This window comes from Pinus tabuliformis, chromosome 1_1, assembly GCF_031772625.1.
Source record: "Pinus tabuliformis cultivar Carrire ecotype Pingquan chromosome 1_1, CPIR1, whole genome shotgun sequence".
In the NCBI taxonomy this organism is placed as follows: domain Eukaryota; kingdom Viridiplantae; phylum Streptophyta; class Pinopsida; order Pinales; family Pinaceae; genus Pinus; species Pinus tabuliformis.
This window is the reverse complement of record NC_142297.1, coordinates 486,960,843-486,984,232: the sequence shown is the minus strand read 5'-3', so window position 1 is coordinate 486,984,232 and position 23,390 is coordinate 486,960,843. Positions and strand designations below refer to the sequence as shown.

The 23,390-nt window shown below is 37.2% G+C and overlaps 1 protein-coding gene across 2 annotated transcripts in view; it reads left to right on the top strand.

Annotated features, from left to right (window-relative positions):
* Positions 1-2,726: 2,726 nt before the first annotated feature.
* Positions 2,727-23,390, top strand: part of LOC149213904 (protein SHOU4-like) — a 67,972-nt gene continuing 47,308 nt past the window's right edge. Inside the window, exons 1-2 of one of the 2 annotated variants that reach the window (XM_089392127.1) lie at positions 2,727-3,892; positions 6,876-7,031. In XM_089392127.1, coding sequence (XP_089248253.1) covers positions 3,269-3,892; positions 6,876-7,031 — 780 coding nt within the window. In that variant the 5' untranslated portion in view covers positions 2,727-3,268. The remainder of the gene's footprint in view (positions 3,893-6,875; positions 7,032-23,390) is intronic. The other variant, XM_089392126.1, reaches the window with a different exon arrangement.

The following is a 23,390-nucleotide window of genomic DNA, read 5'->3' as shown; positions in this document are numbered from 1 at the left end:
ACAAAAAAGATTACAAGTGTTGCAAGCAAAAAAACCAATGAGTCATAACAATTATTGGGCAAAATCTCTAAGCATCCACGCTAGCTAGTCACGACCCTCATTCAAGAGAAAAAGATGTTAGTTGATCTCCTTGCCATAAAGGTTTGTGTGGGGTGTATACTCAATTTTTTCCTCCAGCTCTACCAATATGATAGAATTATCCTATTGAGTCCTCATATACCTCCCTTTGTGGTTTGAAATATTCAAATGACGTTTAAACCTTTTACTAGCGTTGTGCCATGATCGATGAAGTGACAAAGCACATGCAATGTTCCAAGTATAGTGGGAATTGTGACCCCATTTTGTGTGAGATGACATCATATCAAGGTGGGGGGAGAATGCCCACTCCTGGGTACCCTCCTTGGGGGATAGGGTCCTTCATAGCTAGATCTCGATAGTGAGTTTGAATGGATTATGGAATGTTCTCACTCTAATCCAAGTCAAGGAAATGAGCTGTTATGCTGAGACCGAAATTAGCTCGTTTGTCAACTAGTTTTTTGCCTTCTCTGCAGACGTGAGAGAGAAGGGGAGCTGTGATTTTTGCCAAGAGTTTAACAGTATTTCCTATTTGAGCTTCCAACCTCCAACTCTTACAGACTTTAGAAGGATATGATCCTTATTAAATTTTGTGGAAGATATTGATAATGGTCTTGGAATCTCCTTCAATAACGAAATTGTGAAATTGTTTGCAGATAGGAATTGAGAGACCCTACTATAGTGCCCAAATTTCAATAACATTATTAGTGATGATGCCTATGACACCTACATAAACATGTAGAATTTTCCTACTAGCATTACGAAATACTCCACCATAACTGGCTTGGCATGGATTTCCTTTCGAGGCCCCGTTGAAGTTAAGTTTGATGAAGTTCTCCAGAAGGGGGGGACTAGAAGGAAGGGAAGATATTAGGGATAGAGGGAGTTTGCCATAAAGAATAGGGGAGAGACCCATTTTTATTAGAATTACCTTTTCAAGTTGATTGTATTCCCAATCTTTGGAGGACCAAGGAAGAGAAGAAATTGTTTTCCTCATTTTATTTAGATAGTTTGCCAAATAAAATTTGTATAATTTTTTTTTAATAAATCTATAATTATATATAGTAAGTTTAATATATATAAATTTTATTATATATATATTTTAAAATGAGGTCAGTGTATATAATTAACAATATAATTGAGAGACATTTTACAAACATTATGGAATGTAATGTAATGTTATGTTTACTAGTTAAATTTGTAGAAAAATCTGTAGATTCACAAGCTCATGTAATCTACTACAACAAGAGATAAGAATCTACTTCTACTCTTTACAACAGAAGCCCATAAACATCGAGCAAAAAAAATCAATAGAGGAAGAGAATCAAAGACACATAACACAATAAATATCCGGGGAAAACCACAACTCAAAACCCCATTATTTGTTTTGTATTAATTCGGAAAATCAAGATGAAATTACAATGTTTTTTCTCTCTAGAACAATCCTAACACTCAGCAAATTCAATCTCCAACTCATAAGCAATCTCAAGGCCAAAGCTTAGCATCTTCACAAGCTCTCCAAGTCTCTATTCCAATGTGTAATTCCTATGGAAATAGCTTGTATTTGAAGAGAAATAAAACCTCTAAAAATAGCGCAATCCCTCAAGGATCAGTTCCTGAATGCATGCACTATTAGTGTAACTCAGAAAAATTTAAAACAAATAATACACTATCCCTGCACTCTAGTCTCAACTGGGTCTTTTTCAAAATCAACATGCATGAGTTTCTGATGGTGGAATCTTCAGTTAACTAGAGTAGCACTAATTAAGTCACTAGTGTCCCAACTCATTGTTTACTTACTATTAGTTCCTGAAACTGATTGGAACTAATTTAATTGGACTTAACTCAATAAACTGAGTTAACTAATTACAACTCATTCATAACTCATCCTTAATTCCTATAATTTAGGAAGAACATATACATGTCTTCTAAAAGACTTCCAATTCAATTTTCTAAATTAATTAAGTTAAATAAACTTAATTAATTATTTTCAAATTACTATGAGAAAAAAATTCTATTTTAATGCACAATTTAATTCAAGAATAAATTAAACTGGGATTTATTGTTGTCATTTCTCAACAAAATTATTTAAAATAAAACAAAAACAAAAAATAAATAATTATATATAAGTTTAAGTTAATCATTTGATATGTTTACCTATATTGATTTACAAACCTATAATATTACCTAATGCATACCATTTATTATGATGAAATATATTTAAAATTACTAAAAAAATTTATTATGAAATATAAAAATACCAACTTAGATTTATCTCCATTTTAAAGTTGATCACTTAAACCTTAATAGATTTATTATTATTTTATATTATATATTGTAAAATTAATTTATATTATATATGGTAGTATCTAATCAAAACTAATAAAAAACCTAAAAAAAAATCCAAATGAAAACTAATAAATTTTTTTATAAAAAAAACAGCCAAATTAAAAATAGATATTATCGAACTGAACTCAAACCATGTTGCATACTTCAAAAACATTCGTACTGGAAAGTTAAATTTTTTATAAAAGGAAAAAAGGGCTACCTTTTAAATATTTTTATTCATACATCCTTTATTCAATTTATTCAAAGTCAATGATATGTCATTTTACACGTCGTTGGTTTAAGTCTCAGATTCTGACATGATTATTTACACAAACAGGAATCGAATTATTCACATTTTTTTCCAAAACGCTACTGTATTCGAAAACAAACGGCTAACACAGTGCCGAACACGAAAGCCGCCTCCTACTTCTAAATTTTGCAGGCATTACATTTAGAGCTGGACGTTTTCTTGTCGTAAATTCTTTCACCTTCTCATCACGACCACAGAGAGTGGTCATTTTTTGAATCGTCGCAAAATTTTCCTCCGAAATAGTGGTTCTTCTGAGAAAAACCCAGTACGGATCACTCTGTGGGTTACTGAACATGCAAGTCCCCAAAAATTCGCTTTAAACGCCATAATTTTCGAAGATATACACTATATGTCAGCCTTGATGTACTGAACACTGCATATGCTCAGGGATCAAACAGCTTTTCTCTTAATATGGCTTCTTTTGTTTGTTTAGAAACCCACTGCAGATGTACTCTTTAAATCTTTTGCTTCATGGAATCCAGAAAGGCTGTAAGCAACCATTATTTTGCCATAAAAATGAAGTCGATGTAGAGTTATAACACACATTTGTAAGTTATGCTTGACTATTTTAAGCTGCATTCGAAATCGAAAATCGGCAAAATGCTCCTCAACGATTCCGTGGACTCCCCAGATTTGACAAAATCAAGCCCGAACCGCAACCCTCTTTCAATATCCAGAGAGTCTGGGGGTTTGAACTCAGAACTTCTTCCTTCACAAAGCTCCGCATTTTCCTCCTCTTCGCGGAAAACGAGATCGGCACCTGCGGATTTTTCAAAGAAGAACTCCAGTTCTCTTTTCACTTCAGTGCCTTCAACAGGGCCGTTGAAACCCTTGGACTCTGCAGCTGACAAGGCTGACAGTGCAAACAATAAGTCCATGACTCATTTAAAATATGAAGATCACCAGAACTATTCGTTGAGTAAGACAAGTGGTTTTAGGGTTTTAATTTGTGTGGTGGTTCCTCTGTTTGTCATTGGGTTCACAGCCGGGGGCTTTATTCTAATATCTGTTCACAATGCCATTTTGCTTCTTGTTGTCATTTCCATTTTTGGATTTGTGGTGGGGGTTCTGGTCTGGAATGTTTGTTGGGGAAAAGATGCAGTTGTTCGGGTTTTGCTCGGTTATACGGATGCGGAGCTTGGGAGAGCCAAGGAAGGGCAGTATGTCAAGGTCACTGGGGTAAGCATTTTAACTTATACATTATTAATTATTGCAGATGGGAATATGTTTTTAGATGGACAGTATGCCAAGGTCACTGTGTTAAAAGTTTTTAAATTATACTGTATTTATATCACAGATGGGACTATGTTTTCATATAAATGTGTAGGCATGTCCTTGATATATAATTTTCCAATATCTTAATAAAACCAGCACAGACCCATCTAAACCTGGGACTGATATGGTCCGCAAGGTTTGGAAGCTTGAGTTACAATATTTAATACCCCATTCCCTTTACGTGAATCTGAGATACGGACTCTCAAGTTTTGCAAATTTGAGGTGCATTTCAGACCTGGTTTTGGATGAGATTGTGCTAATGTCCATATTCTATGTGTTCAATGAACTGAATCTACTATGCTCAACCAAAATTGTCTTGGTCTTGGTCAGGTCAAAGAGTAAAAGTTGATTAGAAGAATCTCCAAAGTTGGAAAAGAAAGCATACAATATTCTAGGAAAAATGAAAGATAACTGATTCTATCTACCACGAAATTGAGTAGAAGTTGATTGGAAAAATATCAGAAGTTGGAGAAAAACCACCAAATTTAAAAGAAAAAGGAAAAAATAGCTGATTCTACATACAACAAAATTCTATGGATTCTGGATAGGTGACAAGTCTGTTGGTTATTTACTGTCAAATTGGGTCACAAAAAGGCAAAATGCGTGTTTTTTTTTCCTTATCTTTGTAGACGGACAACCAGATTTGGATTTCTGAGTCAAACCGACTTGTGTTTGACTTCTTTGTCGGAGTCATTCTCACGAAACAAAATTACGGGTATGACTCAAAGCCGAGAGCCGACTCAAGTTGATTTCCTCAAAGAGCAGAGTCAAATTTGGGAGTCAACTAATCTTAGGAAGAGCTTTGTAACACTGGATTCGATGCATCACTGCACAAGCAGTGGCACACGAAGAGTTAATGGATCACCCCTACTTTACCTAATTTGTAGAATGGAACTTGCTTCTCTTGATACAGATATTTTTCCTTTCCTTCAAAAAAGAAACTATGTTTTTATATAACCAGGTGAAAAGACGTTTTATTTTTATGGTATTTTTGAACTGCTTGAACATGAAATTTCAGATTGGTGGGGGGATCTACTAAGTGAACAGTGCACGATTTTAGATGGGGGCGAAATTATTTTGAAATATTTTACAGGACACCCACGCTAGGCGGTGCTTTGCATGTGTCATGTCTGCGATTATCTGTTTAAATTTCTTTTTCTTCTTTTTCTGATTATTGATAAGAATATTTTTCAAACATCAGTTGAATTTTGACATTAGTATTTTGAAGGTCGTGAAAAGCTTTTCCCTCCCAAATTGAAACTTATACCTAAAAAGCTCATATTTTACATCACTTATCACAGGAAATCTTCTTTCCTCCATCGATTTCAAACCTGTGACTGACCACGGTTGCTTAAGATTGACCAATAATTGAAGCTACACTGCTACAGTAGTCTTTTTAGTTCAATGATAAGTTCGTTGGGCAGCTTCACTCTTTCAGAAGTCAAAGATTGTTTCCAAGTGTTTTAGATGCAAACAATATGTGAACCTTCGGATATATGGTGGCTATTTGTGGCCATGTTCTTTTTTTCCTTTGCTCACATTGATCAGAATACAATCAAGACTTTTTAGGCCCCAATATTAATATAGGGCTGAAAAATGTTTCTGACTAAATTTGGAGAATATGCCGACAAAATATATTTTACATCACCAAGCAGATAGATATCTTTATGCTTTCATGAATTTTAAACATGCGGCTACAGCGGTAAGTCCAAGTTGGCAGACAGTTGAAGATGAATGGATACTAATTTCTTTTGCCTTCCTGAGACATTTTTGTTGAACATCTGTGGAGTCTGAATTTTAATGGGAATCTGAAAAGGGGATTTATTTTCCCAACAAATAATTAACGCGAATACTAATTTTTTCACTGTATTCTTGTTACGCTAAGCAATTTTTTTGGTGTGCTTGATCAAACTGTAGAATCAATATTAATTAATCCTACAAGGCTACACGTGGTCAAGCAATGGGGCAGATTAAATATGTGAAGACAACAATTCTTGTAGGCAAGTCTGGACAACTACTTCAAGGCCAGCCCTGCTCAATAAGCGTAACATATTCATCTGCTCAACTTTTACTGCATTTGGCAGGGTTTCAATTGGGCCCTTTTATCTAGAACTTATGACGGATATCTTTTAGGGCAGGCTGCTGTAGAGAGCTTGTATCATGTCCGTAACTAGAGAGATAATTAAGAGGAATAATTCCTTCTGGTCTCTAAGTAGTTTGTTAATATATGATTGTCTTCAATGGGCAACTCTTCTTAGTAAGAATTTCATATTTATTTGTTCAATTTTTATTGCATTTGGTGGGATTTGTACTGGGATTTTTTAATCTAGAATTCCCAGGGTTTATCCATGAACAAAAAAATATATTCCTGTTGCAAAGTTGGTTTAAGCAATTTTAAGAGTAGTAGTCTGTCGTACTTTATGAATAATGATGAGCAATTAGATGCATGAAATGGTTCTCGCAGAGTAATCTTGTTTTGTTTTAGGCAATACTTCCGTTCTTATCTGTGTCGAAAATATCATAAAATTTTAAGCATTTTAAAGTTTAACCTACAGGATTTTTTGAGGAAATATTTTTAGTTTCTTTATCGTATTTTTCTAATGGAACTTCTGCCAAGTATTGAGATACAATTTTTTTTTTGAAATTTTCCATTATTTTATATGAGTGTTGGTGTGGTCAATTTGGCCAGTTGCTGAAAAAAAAAAGTGAACATAACCTTTGTAGTTTAAGGCTGGTCGTATGGTAATTATCTTTTGTAGTCTAAGGCAAGTCTTATCGTAAATGTTATGATTTTTCCAAGCAAGGTATTCGTTCTTGGTTGAACCTATGATATAAAAGGTGTTCGACTTAAACATGGACTTACGGTTCCCTCTTTATTCTGGCTCAGGTGGTCACTTGTGGAAGCGTTTCGCTTGAATCATCATATGAAAAGGTCTCTAAATGTGTATATACATCCACAAGTCTCTATGAGTACAGGGGATTGAATGAAAACCCAGCAAATTCTAAGCAAAGGCGCTTCACTTGGGGTTTGAGATATTTAGAGGTCAGTATAGTTACCGCTCTATAGTTTGAATTAAAATGCATTATCTGATGCATGGAATTTCTCTCTTCTAATATTAGGCAGAGACAACTTATTTATGATTGCAGACGTCCTTATGCAATGTGCATGGTACATTTTTTCTCTAAAGGATGGGAAACTTCAGATATGGAGTGAACCTTCCAGCCCATTAAATGTTGCTAATCATTTGACATATTCACTCATATCGCATCTGGTTATGTTATGATATTGAGAATGTTGTTACTTTGCCTGAATGTGCCAAAGATTCAGACTCTGTCCATAATTACCTTGAAGCAAAACATGTTTGACAGTGGGTGATAGTTCTAATCCCTGCTTTTGGCGATAATTATCTGCCTTGAAATATGATCAGCCTAGATCCATTTTAACTCCGGATCTACCGAGCGTTGAGAGGGATCAAATCTCTTTTCACTCTAAAAGAGGTTTGCATTTCAAGAGATTTGATCCCTCTTGGCGCTTGGTAGATCCGGATTTAAGATGGATCTAGGCTGGTTTAATTATTTATTATAATTAATTATAAATATAATAATACTAATAATAATTATTGTTATTATTTTATGTATTTTGACCGAGTTAAAATGTTAAACATGACATTACATTACATCATCTCTACCATACTGGGCTGGAGAGTGCCTGTCAGTGCAATGATGTCCCTGGCCAGAGAACTTCACCTCCAATAGTAATCGCAAATTGGGAACTTTACCTTGTTATGTTTGCAATGGAAGAACATATCCGTTTACCTTCTTCTCATTTAGTAAAAAATGTCATCTAATATCCATTCTCAAAGGACTAATGGGAAGAGTCTTTTCATAGGAATTTTGCTATTAATGTCTTTCTCTAGAAAATAGCTGTAAGGAAAAGGAATGGCAAAAATGCATGAACTAGTAACATCATTTGATTTCCTGGACTTTCCATGCAATTCGTCCAACAACCCAAATGTTTGAGGAAACTATGTTGGAATGGAGCAAGATCATTCATTTGACTTTGTTTCTACGTCAAATGGTCAATATTTTGACGAGTTCACACATGGTTAATACTATGTAGATAAAAAGAGATAAGATAATATCATTTTATTAATGTTTGACTAATGGCCACAAAAGTAGGTCAATGGGACCGCTGAGTAGATAAGAGCAGGGAAAATTTTAAGAACCCCCCCTAAATTTATAAATATAATAAATGGGCGAATCTCCATGGTATATAGGAAAAATGAAAGGCGATTTTATCAATAATATAATATGTATATATAATTTTTTGGCGAATCTCTCACCAGGCATGGCGAATATTTTACTCAATTATAAAATCTTGTAAGATCTTGGCGAGTCTTTCACTAAATAATAAAACTTTGTAAAGTCCTAGTGAATCTTAGCATAGGCTACATGCTGGTTTAATTCCCCCATTTAAATAGGCTACATTCCAGGTGAATACCATGGGTCAATACCATGTGCCATTTTGGTGAATACCATGGGTCAATACCATGTGCCATTTTTATTTTTATTAATTCTAATATTAGGGTTAATAATGGTTTTTTGCATGGTATTAATAACAATCTAGTCCATGGTATTTGTCCCATAGTATTTTGGCCATAGGTTTCACCTAAATATAACCCATTTTTTGAGTGTTCGTAAATATAAGGTGACTTATGGAGTAAATATAAAAAAATGTTTTATTTGTTTACCATACCTCTAGTTTATTTATATTTTTATTAATTTACCATACCTCTTTTACAAATATGGTATTTGACCCATAGGATTCACTTAAATAAAACCTCTTTCTTGAGCCTTCATAAATAGAACGAGGGTTATGGACTAAATATAAAAAGAGGTTTTATTTATTTACGATAAGTCTAGTTTATTTATATTTTTATTTATTTACCATACCTTTTGAGTAAGTATAAAAAGACGTTTTATTTATTTACCATACCTCCACTTTACTTATATTTTTATTTGTTTACACCCTTACATGTATATAAGGTGACTTATGGAGTAAATATAAAAAATGTTTTATTTATTTACCATACCTCTCATTTATTTATATTTTTATTAATTTACCATTCCTCTTTTATAAATATGGTATTTGGCCCATAGGATTCACTTAAATAAAACCTATTCTTGAAAATGGCGAATGGATTCACTTAAATAAAACCTATTCTTGAAAATGGGCGAATGGAAGGTTGTAAGTCCTAATTTCAAGGGCTAAATTTACCTTTTTTACCCTCTCCCTTAAAATAAGGTGGGCTATTTGAGGTGATTTGTAAAAATGTACTATGATACAAAATATTCGCCCACTAAAAATTTAAAACCCTTAATTTCGCCAAAGGGCGAACATTCGCCCCTAAAATTATCCTTGGATAAGAGTCGATACAATGCGGGAGTGCAAATGTGATTCCCACATAAAGCAATATATCAAAGTAGATCTAAAAATGATAGTTGATATCTACAAGCTAAGAGTAAAAAACCAAAGCACCATGAACATTGAAAATGAATCTAGGAAGTAAATATGAGGACATATATGTGCAAGGATTTAATAATACCAGGGTTAGGGTTTGCTAGAAGCTCTGTTAATGTCGTAGGCTAAGGCGAGAAGACTTTGAACACCTTATGAACATCTGCAACACAACAATAGACTTTTGAAAAGTTGGACTTTTCCTTGTTAATAATGTCTTGAGGGAAAAAACGTGTGACTTATGGTTTGATGAGTTGTTTGAGTAGCTAAATGGAGTCTCCTCTCGAGCTCATTCGGGAGCTTCAAATGGAGGGTGATAGCATAAATCTTAGAGAATTTGTGACTAGCCATTATTGTCCTATAGTTGTTTCGAAAGGCGCATAGAGCTTAGAGAACGTGTGACCAACCATAATTGTCGTATAGTTGTTTGAATTGACATTATGCCCTGATTTTGTGAATTGAGTGGATGGTGTGTTGTGACCCATGTCTTTGGGAACCTTGCACATATTGCATGATTCAATGACTCCTCAATATGAAAATCAAGAGGCCATGTTTGTAGAACTTTGCACAAAATCCTCCTTATCTATTGCTTTGCTTGTAGTTATCACTTTCACGATTTCCTTTGTTGGTTTTTATAGGAGAATAGATGGCATGAAGATAGGGAAATGTGACTGAATTTGGGGCCACCCAGGGACATCATAAAGGTTGAAGGAATGCGAGAATAATAATTATGGGTTAAGGTTTGGGGGAGGAGTGGAGTTGTAAGGAAGGAGGATGTGCATAAATATTTGGGAGAGTGGTTAAGAGACACATAGTTCATTGCTTCTCATTGAAATAAAGAAACATTTCTTGTGGTGGAGGAGGTGATGATATAATTCCCTGATATTGGGATAGGAGTAGCATGGCTAAAGGAATACCAAAGTCTGGCCATGGATGGGTTTACATTCCTTGACACACCACTGGTTCATCGGGCATGTGCCAAATGAAAGGGGGAGGATGGGGGGGGGGAAATGAGGGTAGGATCTTTAGTTCACTTCTCAAATGGTTGAGCAGATGCACTCACATGTGTCAGAAGCCAACTAGAAAGGGGAGAATTGGGAAGTGGGGGGAAGGTGCAATTGGAGGAGATGGGATGAGCAAACCTCTTAATCTCCCTGTTAAAAAAAATGTGGTTTGACGTGGACTTGAGAGAGATGGCAAGGGAAGGGGGGCTAAGATTAGTGGGAAAGGAAAAGTAAGGCATGGTCAACCAGAGTGATAGGCATGACCAATAATTGGCAAGTAAGGGAGAGAAGGTCTTAGTTAGACATGATATAGTTGAGCACACTAGTACCCTTGCCACATGGAAAGCATGTGAAGTGGCTAGAACTTAGGAAGCAAGATAGGTTGTTTAGGATTACGAGCTCATGTTGTAACAAGTGTTGCTAAGTTGTAGTAGGCACTTGCTTCTAACAACGTTTCTTCCTAGGAGTGTTCTACATGCCTTAACAATCTTCTTCAAAAACTTCAAGCAAACAACTCAAATTCAATCTAATCAATCTTGAAATCAGCAAGGGTAGCTACCTAAGAATATTATTAATCTACTAATAAAGAGTACTAACATGGTTATAGAAAAAACAAGTCATCAATAGTAATTGTAATAGTGGGAATAACTCATAAGTTACTTGTAGTCCCTTCCTTTGACAATGACCAATGACTTGTCTAGACTAGTCTTTGAATCATACTTGTAAATCAACGAGGAAATCACAACTAAGGGTTGATTTTTGTTGAAAATGTAGCGAGTAAAGGTCTCCTGGCTTGTGTCTTAGCCAGTAAAGACCTCAAGTTGTCTTTCTCTCATTATGAGTGCGAGCTCATGAGTTAGACTTTAATTAGGATGAGTTTATTTCCAGTTTACTAGAATAATCATCAAGTTTACATGCATAGAGTTGGAGCTTCATTTTAGTGGAGTCTTCATCAATTTGACTTCAAAACGAGGTGGCACTTACAAGTTTAGTTAGAGCGAGTAGTCTTTAGTGTTGATTGAAGGGAGAATGAGCTAATACTCCAAGTATTGACTGGAGAGAGAATCAATTGGACTCTTAGTTAACTTGTCAATTAGAATTGGAGTTCTAAATTTGAACTGGGGCTCCTTGCATGTTCGAATTGTTGAGAAATGTAACTAGTATCGGTCTTCATAATTGTTGTCTAGCTCATGACATGATGTAATTCTTATGTACTAGTCAAAAGAAAGAAAAAGAAAAATTATTGTAAAAGAAAAGAAAATTATTATTTTATAAGCATATGTTTCATGCTCAATTTATTATATTTCTAGGTCAAAGCACCCATTGTGTGCTTCTAGGGTTTGTGTTAAAATTGGCAACTAGGGCCAAATTCCACCTTGGGACAGCTCATTTGATGGAGATGATGATTGCATTAAATTCCTCTTTTCGAGAGGACCAAAATTGATATAAAGATCATCCAATTTGGACAAGCAGAAGTGTGTTTTTGAATTTATGCCCACACATGTGCAAATTGTTCAGGTCGGCCACATCATCATGTAGGCTCATGAAGCCCAATGGACATGACTCTTCACCCTCAATGACTTGTATAAATACAAGTGCCCTCTCACCTCATTTGGCATCATCATCACTCACACATTCTTCTCTCTCCTCTCATTGGTTCGTACAACATTGGGCATTCTCTCTCTCTCACATGTGTGGCACAAGGAGGACGAATTTCTAGACAGAATTATAGGGCTGAAAATTTCAGACTTTTCTGCAGTTTGACCAACGCTGACCAATGTTGACTTTGACTTTCTTGGCATCCTTTGACTTCGATTTTCAAGGTATTTTTTGTCTCAGCAGGCAACATTTTTGGGCACAGAAACCGAGGCAAAAGGAAGACTCTGACCTACGTTGACCTCAGGCCTGTTTGATCACAGGGTTGACAAACTTGGATTGCAGTTTTGTTGATTGTTATGGGCCAAATTGGAATAACAAGGAATCCCGAATTTGACTAAGGTTGACCAAGCTCAAGGAGGCAAGTTTGATTATTGCGTTGACCATCTTTGACTTTCTGGTTAGGGCTGAGTTTGACTGCAGAATTGACAAGGTTGTTTTGACTGTGATTTGCAAGTCATTTTGCTTTTGTACTCTCTCTCTTTGCTGAACATTTGATATAATATTAAGAAGATTTGATCAAAGGGTTTTCCCCACATTGTGGTTTTTTCCCTGACATCCGCCAAATCTGGTGTCCTCTTGTCTTGGCTTGTCTTCTGCATTTTGTTTCATGTTATATCTACTTTTACTATCAATGTGATTAATGGTTAATGTGATTGCTATCGGAAAAATAAATTGAAATTGTCATTGGGCTGTTAAGGAACATTGAAGTAATTGTGCTAAGCATAGAACATACCATTGTTAACTAAAATTAACAGTTTGTGTCATGAGTCATTGTCTTTGTCATCTTGTATTAGACACTTCTTGGGCTTATTGTATCAAAGAAGAATTTTATTTTTGTGTCAAAAATGTAATTTGTGCCTCCTCCACAAAGTCGGCCTCAAGAACAGTCAAGTCGACGACATCATAAAGGAGCTTCGACCACTATATATAAGCAGTGAGTTTGACCTATTGTGGCATCTAATTCAAGAAGAGTTTGATCTGCAATCTTCAGCAAAGAAAGAAGCGTGAAGGTAGCTAAGGAGGAAGGTCTTACCATTGCAAGAAGGAAGGAGTCCAAGTGAAGAAGAGAGGAACCAGAACATGCTCATTTTATGTCACACGTGCGAAGAAATCTGAGGTAGAAGTGCAAAGGTGCAGGCCAAATTGTAGGAGTTGTAGTGAGGGCCGAGACTCTTGTTGACTTGTTTTGGGAAGACTGACTTGTGTTGACTCTTGGGAGAAATTGAATAGAGTTTGATTAATTTTCTTGGGAGGCTGATTTGGTGGATTGGAGGAGGTCTAAACTTTGGTCTAAAGGTCTTGGTTATCTCATTTGATTTGGTTCTTGAAGAAGAGAAGAGAATTTTTGGGTTTTCCCCTAGAAGAGGGGTTTTGCCTTCGTTGGGAGCCTATGTACAATGTCCTTTATTATTTTGATCTTCATGCTTTTATGTTTTGGCAGTTGCTTGATGATAAGAAGATAAAAGAAGACAAAAAAGAAGATAATAAGAATACTAAGAAATCACAAGTAATTATCAAAATAAGGAAATCTTTTCGCCTTTCAGATTTCCTAACATGGTATCAGAGCTAAGGTGAAGAGGAAAAAGGCAGCTTGAGAATCAATAACCCTTATCATCTTAAGCAAGGTTCACGAAAGTTAGAGAGCAACAAAGAGGAATCAATTCGAAGTGTGAGGGACACATCCAAGCTTTTTGTAATGTCAAGAAGACAATACTACAGGAGGACAAAGTTGAAGAGCAAGTCCGAAGTTCTGTTGAAAGGTGGCCAAAACCAAGGTTCATCCATATAAAGGAAATGTTGATCAAATTCTTGATGCTACTTCAGAGAAAGTCACAAAACATAGATTGATTGACAAACAAGAATGTTGAAGTATTAAAGAAAATGACCAAACCCCAGATTACATGGCATGAAGAAGATGAATATAGTCCAAATCTCTGCATCATAGCAAGCTCTGAATCAAAATGTGACTTGAGGCGTATTATCCTAAGTCTTCCATCCTATAACTCAATCTCAAGTCCGCCCTCATATGAGCTTCAAAGGATTACAAGCCCTGAAGACAATTCGAAAGAACTGTTACATAATTCCGTAATAATGAAAAATTGTCTCTACATTTGGAGAAGTATTTGAGATCTCTGAGCTAGTGGTTTTGTCTGAATTTATGATCTAAGTATTAAGAGGCATTTGAAGTGTGTCACCTAAGAATGAAAAATGATATCAGTAAAGCAATGAATTCAAATGGAGGATGGTCTGACCTAATCCATATCTGCATCCTTGTGTTTGAAAACATGAAGTCTATGGAAATCTATCTTCTTTGGGTACCTTCCTATTCCAAGTTTCTACATCTTTGTTATGTGAAGAGAATATTACTTAAAAGATTAAGCAAGATATATGAGGCAACACAAAAGGATGATGTGCATCTATGGAATAGTACTATCTAATACACTGAAGCTTTCAAGTTCTGAAACATCTATGTTGAAGAAAGATGACACACATTAACTGAAGAAAAAGGTCAAAGGATCAATTCTTTGCAAGGATAAGGTAAGATTGGAGAAGGTACGTATAAACCTTGTTTATTTGTAATGCATATAAATAATAATCTAATGATCTCTTGTAAATATAGTAGTGCATCATAAGGACCTATATATAGCTCATTGGCATGTTAACATTTAAAATATCTCCTTGCATATGAAGGCTAGAAAATGTAATCTCATGCATAGAAGGCTTATCAATAATATCATTAGGATTTTGCTACTAACCCACTTGTATGCATTTTGGTATCTAGGGTTTGAAAACCCTAGCAAGCTTGGATTAAAAGGAAACTCTAAGAACACAACCTTATCTAATCATTTCCATTGTAAGAAGTAGATCTAACCCTTGATGTTAATGTAAACAAGATTGGTGAGCAGGTTCTAGATCAAGAGGGAGCTTCTACTTTTCCCAAAAGATAAGTATTCCTTATTTCTATCTTGTTGATTCCCTCTATATATTTAGGTTTATTTTTGTTACTTGTTCATAATCCTTTCTGTGTTTTCTTTGAAAGAAGGTTTACAAGAATATTCTAAAGAAAGGATTGTGGCCAGATTCAGAGAGAGCCTCCAAAAGGAAGACTTGAGTTATAAGCTTTGTTGCAAAGAAAGCCTTCAAGGTTTGTAAAGAAAGAAACTCAAGGTATTTTAAGATTATAAGATTTGTAGCAAGTCTTCATCATGAAAGGAGGTACAATCATTTTGTCTTTAAATTTGCTTTATATTAATAACTCTCTTATGTTTGAAGTTTTGCTATAGAATCATAAAGATTCTTATCTTGTTAGGGTGTTTGATCTCTAGATTAAATCAACCCTCATAATAACTATCTTTTGCTATTTGTTCTCTTCGATAAAACCCTAGCAATTTAGGGTTTGATAACTGTATCTCGGGTTTATGACAAAACCCTAGCAAAGGTTGATGTAAAAGTCTAGGGCATGAAAGTGTAACCCTAGGTGTAAATGCTTCCTCTATGGTTGATACTCTTACATGGTTTAATTGTTGGATATCTATGGTTTAATTTCTTGTTTAAAGTTTTGATAACCCTAGATACTGTCTTTGTGATGACATGATAATCCTAGATTGAAGTTAATTTCATGCTCTTGTACATATATATTTGTGCTTGGTTGTACTTGTTAAATTTGTAGGTACATAGTTTTCAAGAGGTTGCCTACCTCATACTTGATGATGACTTTATGATGATGTTGAGCATGATGGAAAGAGGGAGCTGTAAGAATCTTGATGACATTGAAGTTTACATTGGTGATTAAAAGATGACCTTGTTTCCATATGAAGATAAAAGGAATGATGTTTTGGAAGATCGAAGTTCTCTAATGATATGATGATGCAAAAGAAAGAGCCTGTGTAGCTGGAAGAATAAAGTTGTTGATGATGGACTTATCCTTAGTTGAGAGGGAGCTTGGATGAAGGAAAGTGTATATCCTCCATAGTTGAAAAGGACATTATGGATAATAAAGACTATGAAGAAAAAATAAGATTGGAGAATGGCTAAAGCACTGCTGATGGTTACTCTTGTTTGATGAAGTTGTGAATAAAGACTCGGATGTTTTGAGAAGTGCTGAGGCTGAGTTTGGTGCTGCTTGAGAGGTTGGAAAAAGGAAGCTTTCGTCGAGATTTGTTTGGATATTATGATGAATTAGGTAGCATCAAAATGGTTGAGGACCCCAAATTTTATGCTAGCATATTGATAACAAGAACCAACATATTGGAAGTTTGATACTGGTTGGGGTCATGAGGCTACAATATGTTCTAATGGATTAACAAGTAACTGGTGTGTTGATCTCTCCCTGAGAAGTTTTGAATATTTGATAAGCATGTTTGGATTGATTTTGTTGATAGGAAGAGATGAGTACCTTAGATTGCGTGCCAGTATGATTGTACTTGGGAGGACAACTTGGCCTGGTTGGTATTGAGATCTCAGTTATTGTTTAGCCTTGATGATGTCTAGATCCTGGTGTGGAAGGGTATCTTGGTCTTATGGAGCTTCGTTTTAGTGTTTGACCTTGATGATACCTAGATCCTTGTGAGGTTTGGTGTCTTGGGATAAAGGCTTAAATGGTATCTATATCTAGTTGGATTGATACCAGGGCTGTAGCTTGATGGTACCTCTAGTGGCAAGTTGCATTGATGACACCTTAGTCCTTGTTGGATTGATACCTTGGCAGTTTTTGGCCTTGATGGTATCTAACATTGTGTATGCTATTGTACTCTTCTTGGAACATTTCAAATTGAGGTCAACCTTGTATTGGTTGAACAATTATGAATACCTCCCTAGTTAAGAGGGAGTGTTGAGAAATGTAACTAGTATCGGTCTTCATAATTGTTGTCTAGCTCATGACATGATGTAATTCTTATGTATTTGTCAAAAGAAAGAAAAAGAAAAATTATTGTAAAAGAAAAGAAAATTATTATTTTATAAGCATGGGTTTCATGCTCAATTTATTATATTTCTAGGTCAAAGCACCCATTGTGTGCTTCTAGGGTTTTTATCATGAGCCATTTTCCTTGTGATCTTGTATTAGACCCTTCTTGGGATTATTGTATCAAAGAAGAATTTTTTTTTTTGTGTCAAAAATGTAATTTGTGCCTCCTCTGCCAAGTCAACCTCATAAAGGAGCTTCAACCACTATATATAAACAATGAGTTTGACCTATTGTAGCATCTAATTCAAGAAGACTTTGATATGCAATCTTAAGTGAAGAAAGAAGTGCGAAGGTAGGTAAGGAGGAAGGTCTTAACATTACAAGAAGTAAGGAGTCCAAGCGAAGAAGAGAGGAACCAAAACCTGCTCATTTTCTGTTATGTGCGAAGAAATATGAGGTAGAAGTGCGAGGTGCAGGCTGAATTGCGGGAGTTGCAGAGAGGGTCGAGACCCTTGTTGAATTGTTTTGGGAAGACTGGCTTGTGTTGACTTTTGGGATAAATTGACTAGAGTTTGACTAATCTTCTTGGCAGGCTGATTTTGTGGATTGGACGAGGTCTTAACATTGGTCTAAAGGGCTTGGTTGTCTCATTTGATTTGGTTCTTGAAGAAGAGAAGAGAAGTTTTTGGGTTTCCCTAGAAGAGGGGTTTTGCCCTGGTTGAGAGCCTACATACTGTGTCCTTTCTTATTTTTGATCTTCTTGCTTTTATGATTTGGTAGTTGCTTAATGATAAGAAGATAAAAGAAGACAAAAAGGAAGATAATAAGAATACAAAGAATGAAAAATTAATTCTCAAAATAAGAAAATCTTTCTGCCTTTCTGATTCCTTAACAAGAATTGGGTCTATAAAGAGGAGGAAGAAGGCACAAGGAATGATATAGTTTTGTGTACAAGGTTGTATAATAAGATAGCTCACGAGTTTGTGAAAAGATCCTTGATTGTGGAGAGTATAGGAATTGTGTCCTAAGGAATACGAGGAACAAGTGTGCAAAGATTTAGGAGGTGATTGTGCACAGTGAATAGGAGCTGGGGTCCTAAAGAATAGGAGGCAGGAAGTGGGCAAGGAAATAAGGAATTTCCCTATAAAATAGGCCCTGATTTGCGCTAGAGAATAGGGGCTCATGCGTCCTAGGAAATAGGGACCTAGTGCGCAACAATTAAGGAGCCTCTAGTGCGCAAAGATCAAGCAAAAGCAAGTAGGTTTTGCAGAACAAGTCAAGGAGGCAGCAGGGGAACAATTGTGTGCTAGAGGGTTGAGATCAACGAGGGTCAAGGCAAGGCAAGATCAATTGTGTTAATTGAGATTTCTAAGAGAAGCATAATGCTTTCTCAAAGAGACAAATTGCTTTGTAATAGATCCAAGTGCTCAAGAATAATCAATAAAATAGCCACATCAAGGACGCAGGTTTTCCCTGTTGGGTTTCCTGAGAAAACAAGTGTGTCAATTTGTGTATGTGTTTTTATCTGTGTTTTATTTCGTTGCTTATAAATTGTTAAGAGACTTTGTATCTTGGTGAAAGTAAACTGGATTTCAATTTTCATATATTTATCTAAGTAGTTGTAGAGTTTCATGGAAATTTAATAATTTTCCACTTAACTAATGCCGTCAATTGAACTAGGTGCCCCCCAAGAAGGGTTCAAGCTAAGTGATGCGAGGGATAGAACACAAAACACACAACAAATGGTTCACTCTAGTCACCAAATAACCTAAGGATTAGGCATCCAATTGATCAACCATAGCATGGCAAAGACTTTTGAACTTCTAGGATCAACACTTCTAGCCCTTCGTGAATACCCTTGGTTAGGCCAATTTCATACAAGGTGGTGATGAACCTTTGCAAGGATCTTACTACCACTCTTACCCCTGATGCAGACTTGTTAATTTTAGGTATGTTCTATGCTTAGAGCAATTTATTTCAATTTTCACAGTTAGCTCAATATCTTTTCCAGATTAGCAATCACATCAGCATTAAAGTAAACTGCATATAGATCATAGAACATAAACATAAATCGCAGAAGACAAGCCAAGACAAGAGGACACAAGATGTGGCACTAGCTAGGGACAAACCCCAATCTAGGGAAACCCTTGATCAATTCTTCATATATGTTCTTCAATAGTTCAACAGAGAGAGAGAGAGATAGTACATTTACAACCGAAGTCAACGCTTAGACTTTCTAGATAGAGAATAGATCATCTCTACATGAGATCAGTGGAAGACATGTTGCTTCAACTGATTCTCCAAGGCGATCCTTCACCTATCATTGAGCTGCATCTCGTCATCATGCTGCACCTCACCGTGCTGCTCCATGCTGCACCCATCATCACATTGCTGGACCTCATGACCATGCTGTACACATCATCACATTGCTGGACCTCTGACCATGGTGTACACATCATACTGCTGCACCTTATGATGCCACTGTTGTCCCATGTACCATATTGCTGTCCCACTGTTAGTGACATTTCCATTCCATGTTTGCCATACTGCTGTCCCATTTGCTTGCTCCATCAATCTTCATTGCTGTCCCAAGTACCATTGCTGTACTTCGCTGCACCATGTACTAGCTGTCCCATTTAGACATGTTGTACCTTGCTACTCCATGTACTAGCTGTCCCATCTAGACATTTTGTACCTTGCTGCTCCATGTACTAGCTGTCCCATCTAGACGTGTTGTACTGCTCCATGTACTAGTTGTCCCATCTAGACGTGTTGTACTTTGTTGCTCCATGTACTAGCTGTCCCATCTAGACATGTTGTACCTTGCTGCTCCATGCACTAACTGTCCCATCTAGACATGTTGTACCTCGTTGCTCCATGCACTAGCTGCCCCATCTAGACATGCTATACCTTGTTGCTCCATGTACTAGTTGTCCCATCTAGACATGTTGTACCTCGCTGCTCCATGCACTAGCTGTCCCAGCTAGACATGTTGTACCTTGTTGCTCCATGCACTGTTTCATGTACTTGCTGTCCATGTATTGCATCATGTACAACTATACTGCTGTCCCACTGTAACACCTACAACACACATAGATTTCCATGCTGTCACCTACAACACACATAGGGTCCTTCTTATGTGGCTAGGTCTCCTTTTCTAGCTGTGTATAGGTCTCCTCAATTGCTATGAATCTGGCCTCTCTTTACTGTGGACTTAGGCCTCCTATATAGGTCTCCTTTAACTGCGGATTTAGGCCTTCTTTGACTGCGTCCAAATCTCTACCTTAACTGCTGCTAGAGCTCTCCTCCATTTGCGGCCGAGTCTCCTTTCCACCTGCAGCTAGGGCTTTTATCATGACTGCAACTAGGGCTAGTTTGTGGCTCCATTTAGATTTGCGACTAGGGCTAGGTCTCTTCTTTAAGACAATGGCTTAGGTCTCTTCTAGATCAACGTTGAGGGCAGTTTAGAACTTCGCCTTGCTGCGCTATAGTAGTCTCCTCCGTGACCGCATTAAGGCTAATTAGGGCTTCTTCATTAGGGCAGCGTAGAGCCTAAGGCACTCCCTCTAGATAGCGTAGAACCCTCTAGATAGCGTAGAACCTTTCTCCATTAGGGCAACGTTATCCCTTAGGATCTCTCCTCCTACTAAAACCCAAAGACAAGTAGAGAGGAAGAGATCCCAAGTTTGTGTGTCCAAATGACTTTCAAGGCACCTCTATTTATACTAAAACGTTGAGCACATGTGGGGTTTATTTGGTTGTTGGCCAACCTTGACGAATTGTCCCATAACATAAATAAATTCATATCTCTATGAATACTTATCGGAATCGGATGATCTTTGGATCAATCCTACACCTCTCGATGAGAGGGATCCAAGAAAAATATCAGCTGCCATTAATAAGATGACCCACAGGGAGTTTGGCCCTAGTTGCCAATTTTAACACTCCCTTTCAATTAGGGAGAACTCCATCCGCTGATCCATATGTCCGACTATACTATTTTCTCCATCAGTGCCCTGCTGAGCTTGTTCTGCTGAACCACGAAGAAGAAGAATTGATTGAGAATGTCTCATACCATTCTCCACTGAGTCGAAGTTAGTTTTATTGATCCCAGATCAATATCACAAGAGAGTGTCTCAAACCACTCATACTGATCCCAGATCAATATCAAACCACTCATACTTATACCAGATCAATGGAGGTCATCCTAGCATAGGGAGTACGGTAGATACAACGATACGTCCATCGATAGTACTGCTATGGTCCCTAACCCCATTTCCCTACTCATTGATCAGATGAGAGGTACTTCCCACGAGTCCCAGACTGCATGGGTAGGATACCTCGACAGGAGAACTAATCATCCTGTCCCTAAGTCGCCTCGGGGTATCACAGGAGAAGGCTGAGCCATTCACCCTATACACAACGCACCATTAGGGGAGGGTGAGTTGCCTTATGGTCGTGTGTTGCTCCAATAAGTACCCCAAGCCCCCTCCAAAGCTCCCAGAGCTCAATGCATGCAATACCCTTATAAGAAGGTCTCTCAACGACTCCAAGTCGTTCGGGAAAGTCACAGATTTGACCTTTCCATGGGGCTTAGACAGAATGTCTGCAACTTGTACATCAGTCTCAATGCGATGGAGCCTCCTCGCTCATTGACTTACCATATCCCTGATAAGGTAGTATCTGATGTCTATCTGCTGGAGCAATCATAGAATATGGGATTCCTCAACAATCGAATTTCTCCCTGGTTGACACAGAGGATCACAGTGGTATCCATCATGTGTACAAACAGCTCACTCGAGAGCTTCCACAACCAGGCAACTTCACACGAGATCATACTCGTAGCTATGTATTCGGTCTCAGCAGTGCTTATAGCAACCGACTTCTGCTTCCTGCTCATCCTGGATATCGAAATAGAACCCAAAGAGAACCAACACTTAGAAGTGCTCTTGCGATCCTCCACACTGCCTGCCCAGTCAACATTCAAATAATCATGCAGCTTCACATTTCCGGCAGTGTATCTCAATCCATGAGAGATTGTGCCCTGAAGATTTCTCAGAAGATCCTTGGCACCAATCTAGTGAGGCTCAACCATATATGAGCTCATCATGCTAACTGCAAAACATATGTCCGGACGGAAGTTCACCAAGAACATCAACGTGAATGAGTTTATGAAACTCAAAGGCATTTCCCAAATCAGGTCCAACATCACTACCATATAACTTCTGAAAGTTAAGATCCTTGAGGTAGTCACGGGCTTGTAGTTTATCATTCCACATTCAGAATCCAACTCTCTCTTACTTCTGAGAGTGTCTGCACCTGTCAGAAATAGGTCGTCCTCAGAAGGTGCTGGTATGAGAGGTCTATCATCCACAACCTTCAAGTAATGGTTTGGATCAGTTTCACTTCTAGTGAATCTTAGCTTTATCAGACATCAAACCTCTCATACTATGCCCGGGGTGTTTTGCTTCAAGCCATAGAGGGCTTTCTTCCACCTGCATACATGAGATTCCCGATGAATCTCAAACCCCTCGGGTTGTTCCAAGCTTGTGGACTTGCTACATGAGGGGAATGGTTCCCTTGTAAGATTTTCCTTCAGTACATCTCTGACATGTACCTTCATGCTCCTTTTGAATTCAGGCATCCCAGTCACCATCTGATTCACTTCGGGTAGGGCCCCATTATAGACCTCCGATGCTATAGATGAGATGTGTCAATTGACATAGTCCCTAATGGACGATCATGCAACTCGATACAAATTGCCAACCCTGAACCCATGAGTAAAAGCATCTTTGAAAATTCTATTTTCAAACACGTACCTTTCCATCGGTGAATGCCACCTTAAAACCTTTGACTTCCATTGCTGAAATGGACACTAGGTTCTTCTTGCTATCAGGTACATAAAAGAGATTCTGTAAATGAATCAAGTTACCCTCATTCAATTGAGGGGTAACATTTCCTACACCCTTTTCGAGATAGGTGGCATCGGCTCCAAGCATAATCCCACGATTGTTTCCATCTCTTACCAAATTCGAGAGAGCACCCTTCTATCCAATGAAGTGCCTTGAAGCACTATAATCAATAAGCCAGATTCCCATAGAATCTGAAGGAGAGGGCCAATACAAGATAACGCTTCTTTATCTTATCAGAAACAACATTTGATTCTTCATACCTGGGGTTCCTTGCTTTCCTTGAAGAGTCAGCCGTTTCCTTGATGACCTGCATTATTTGTCATTCCTCTGATCATTGAAGATGTCCCTGGAATGATTTTTATCTTCATCAAGAGATGTGTCCCTGCCATTTGGACACTCCTTC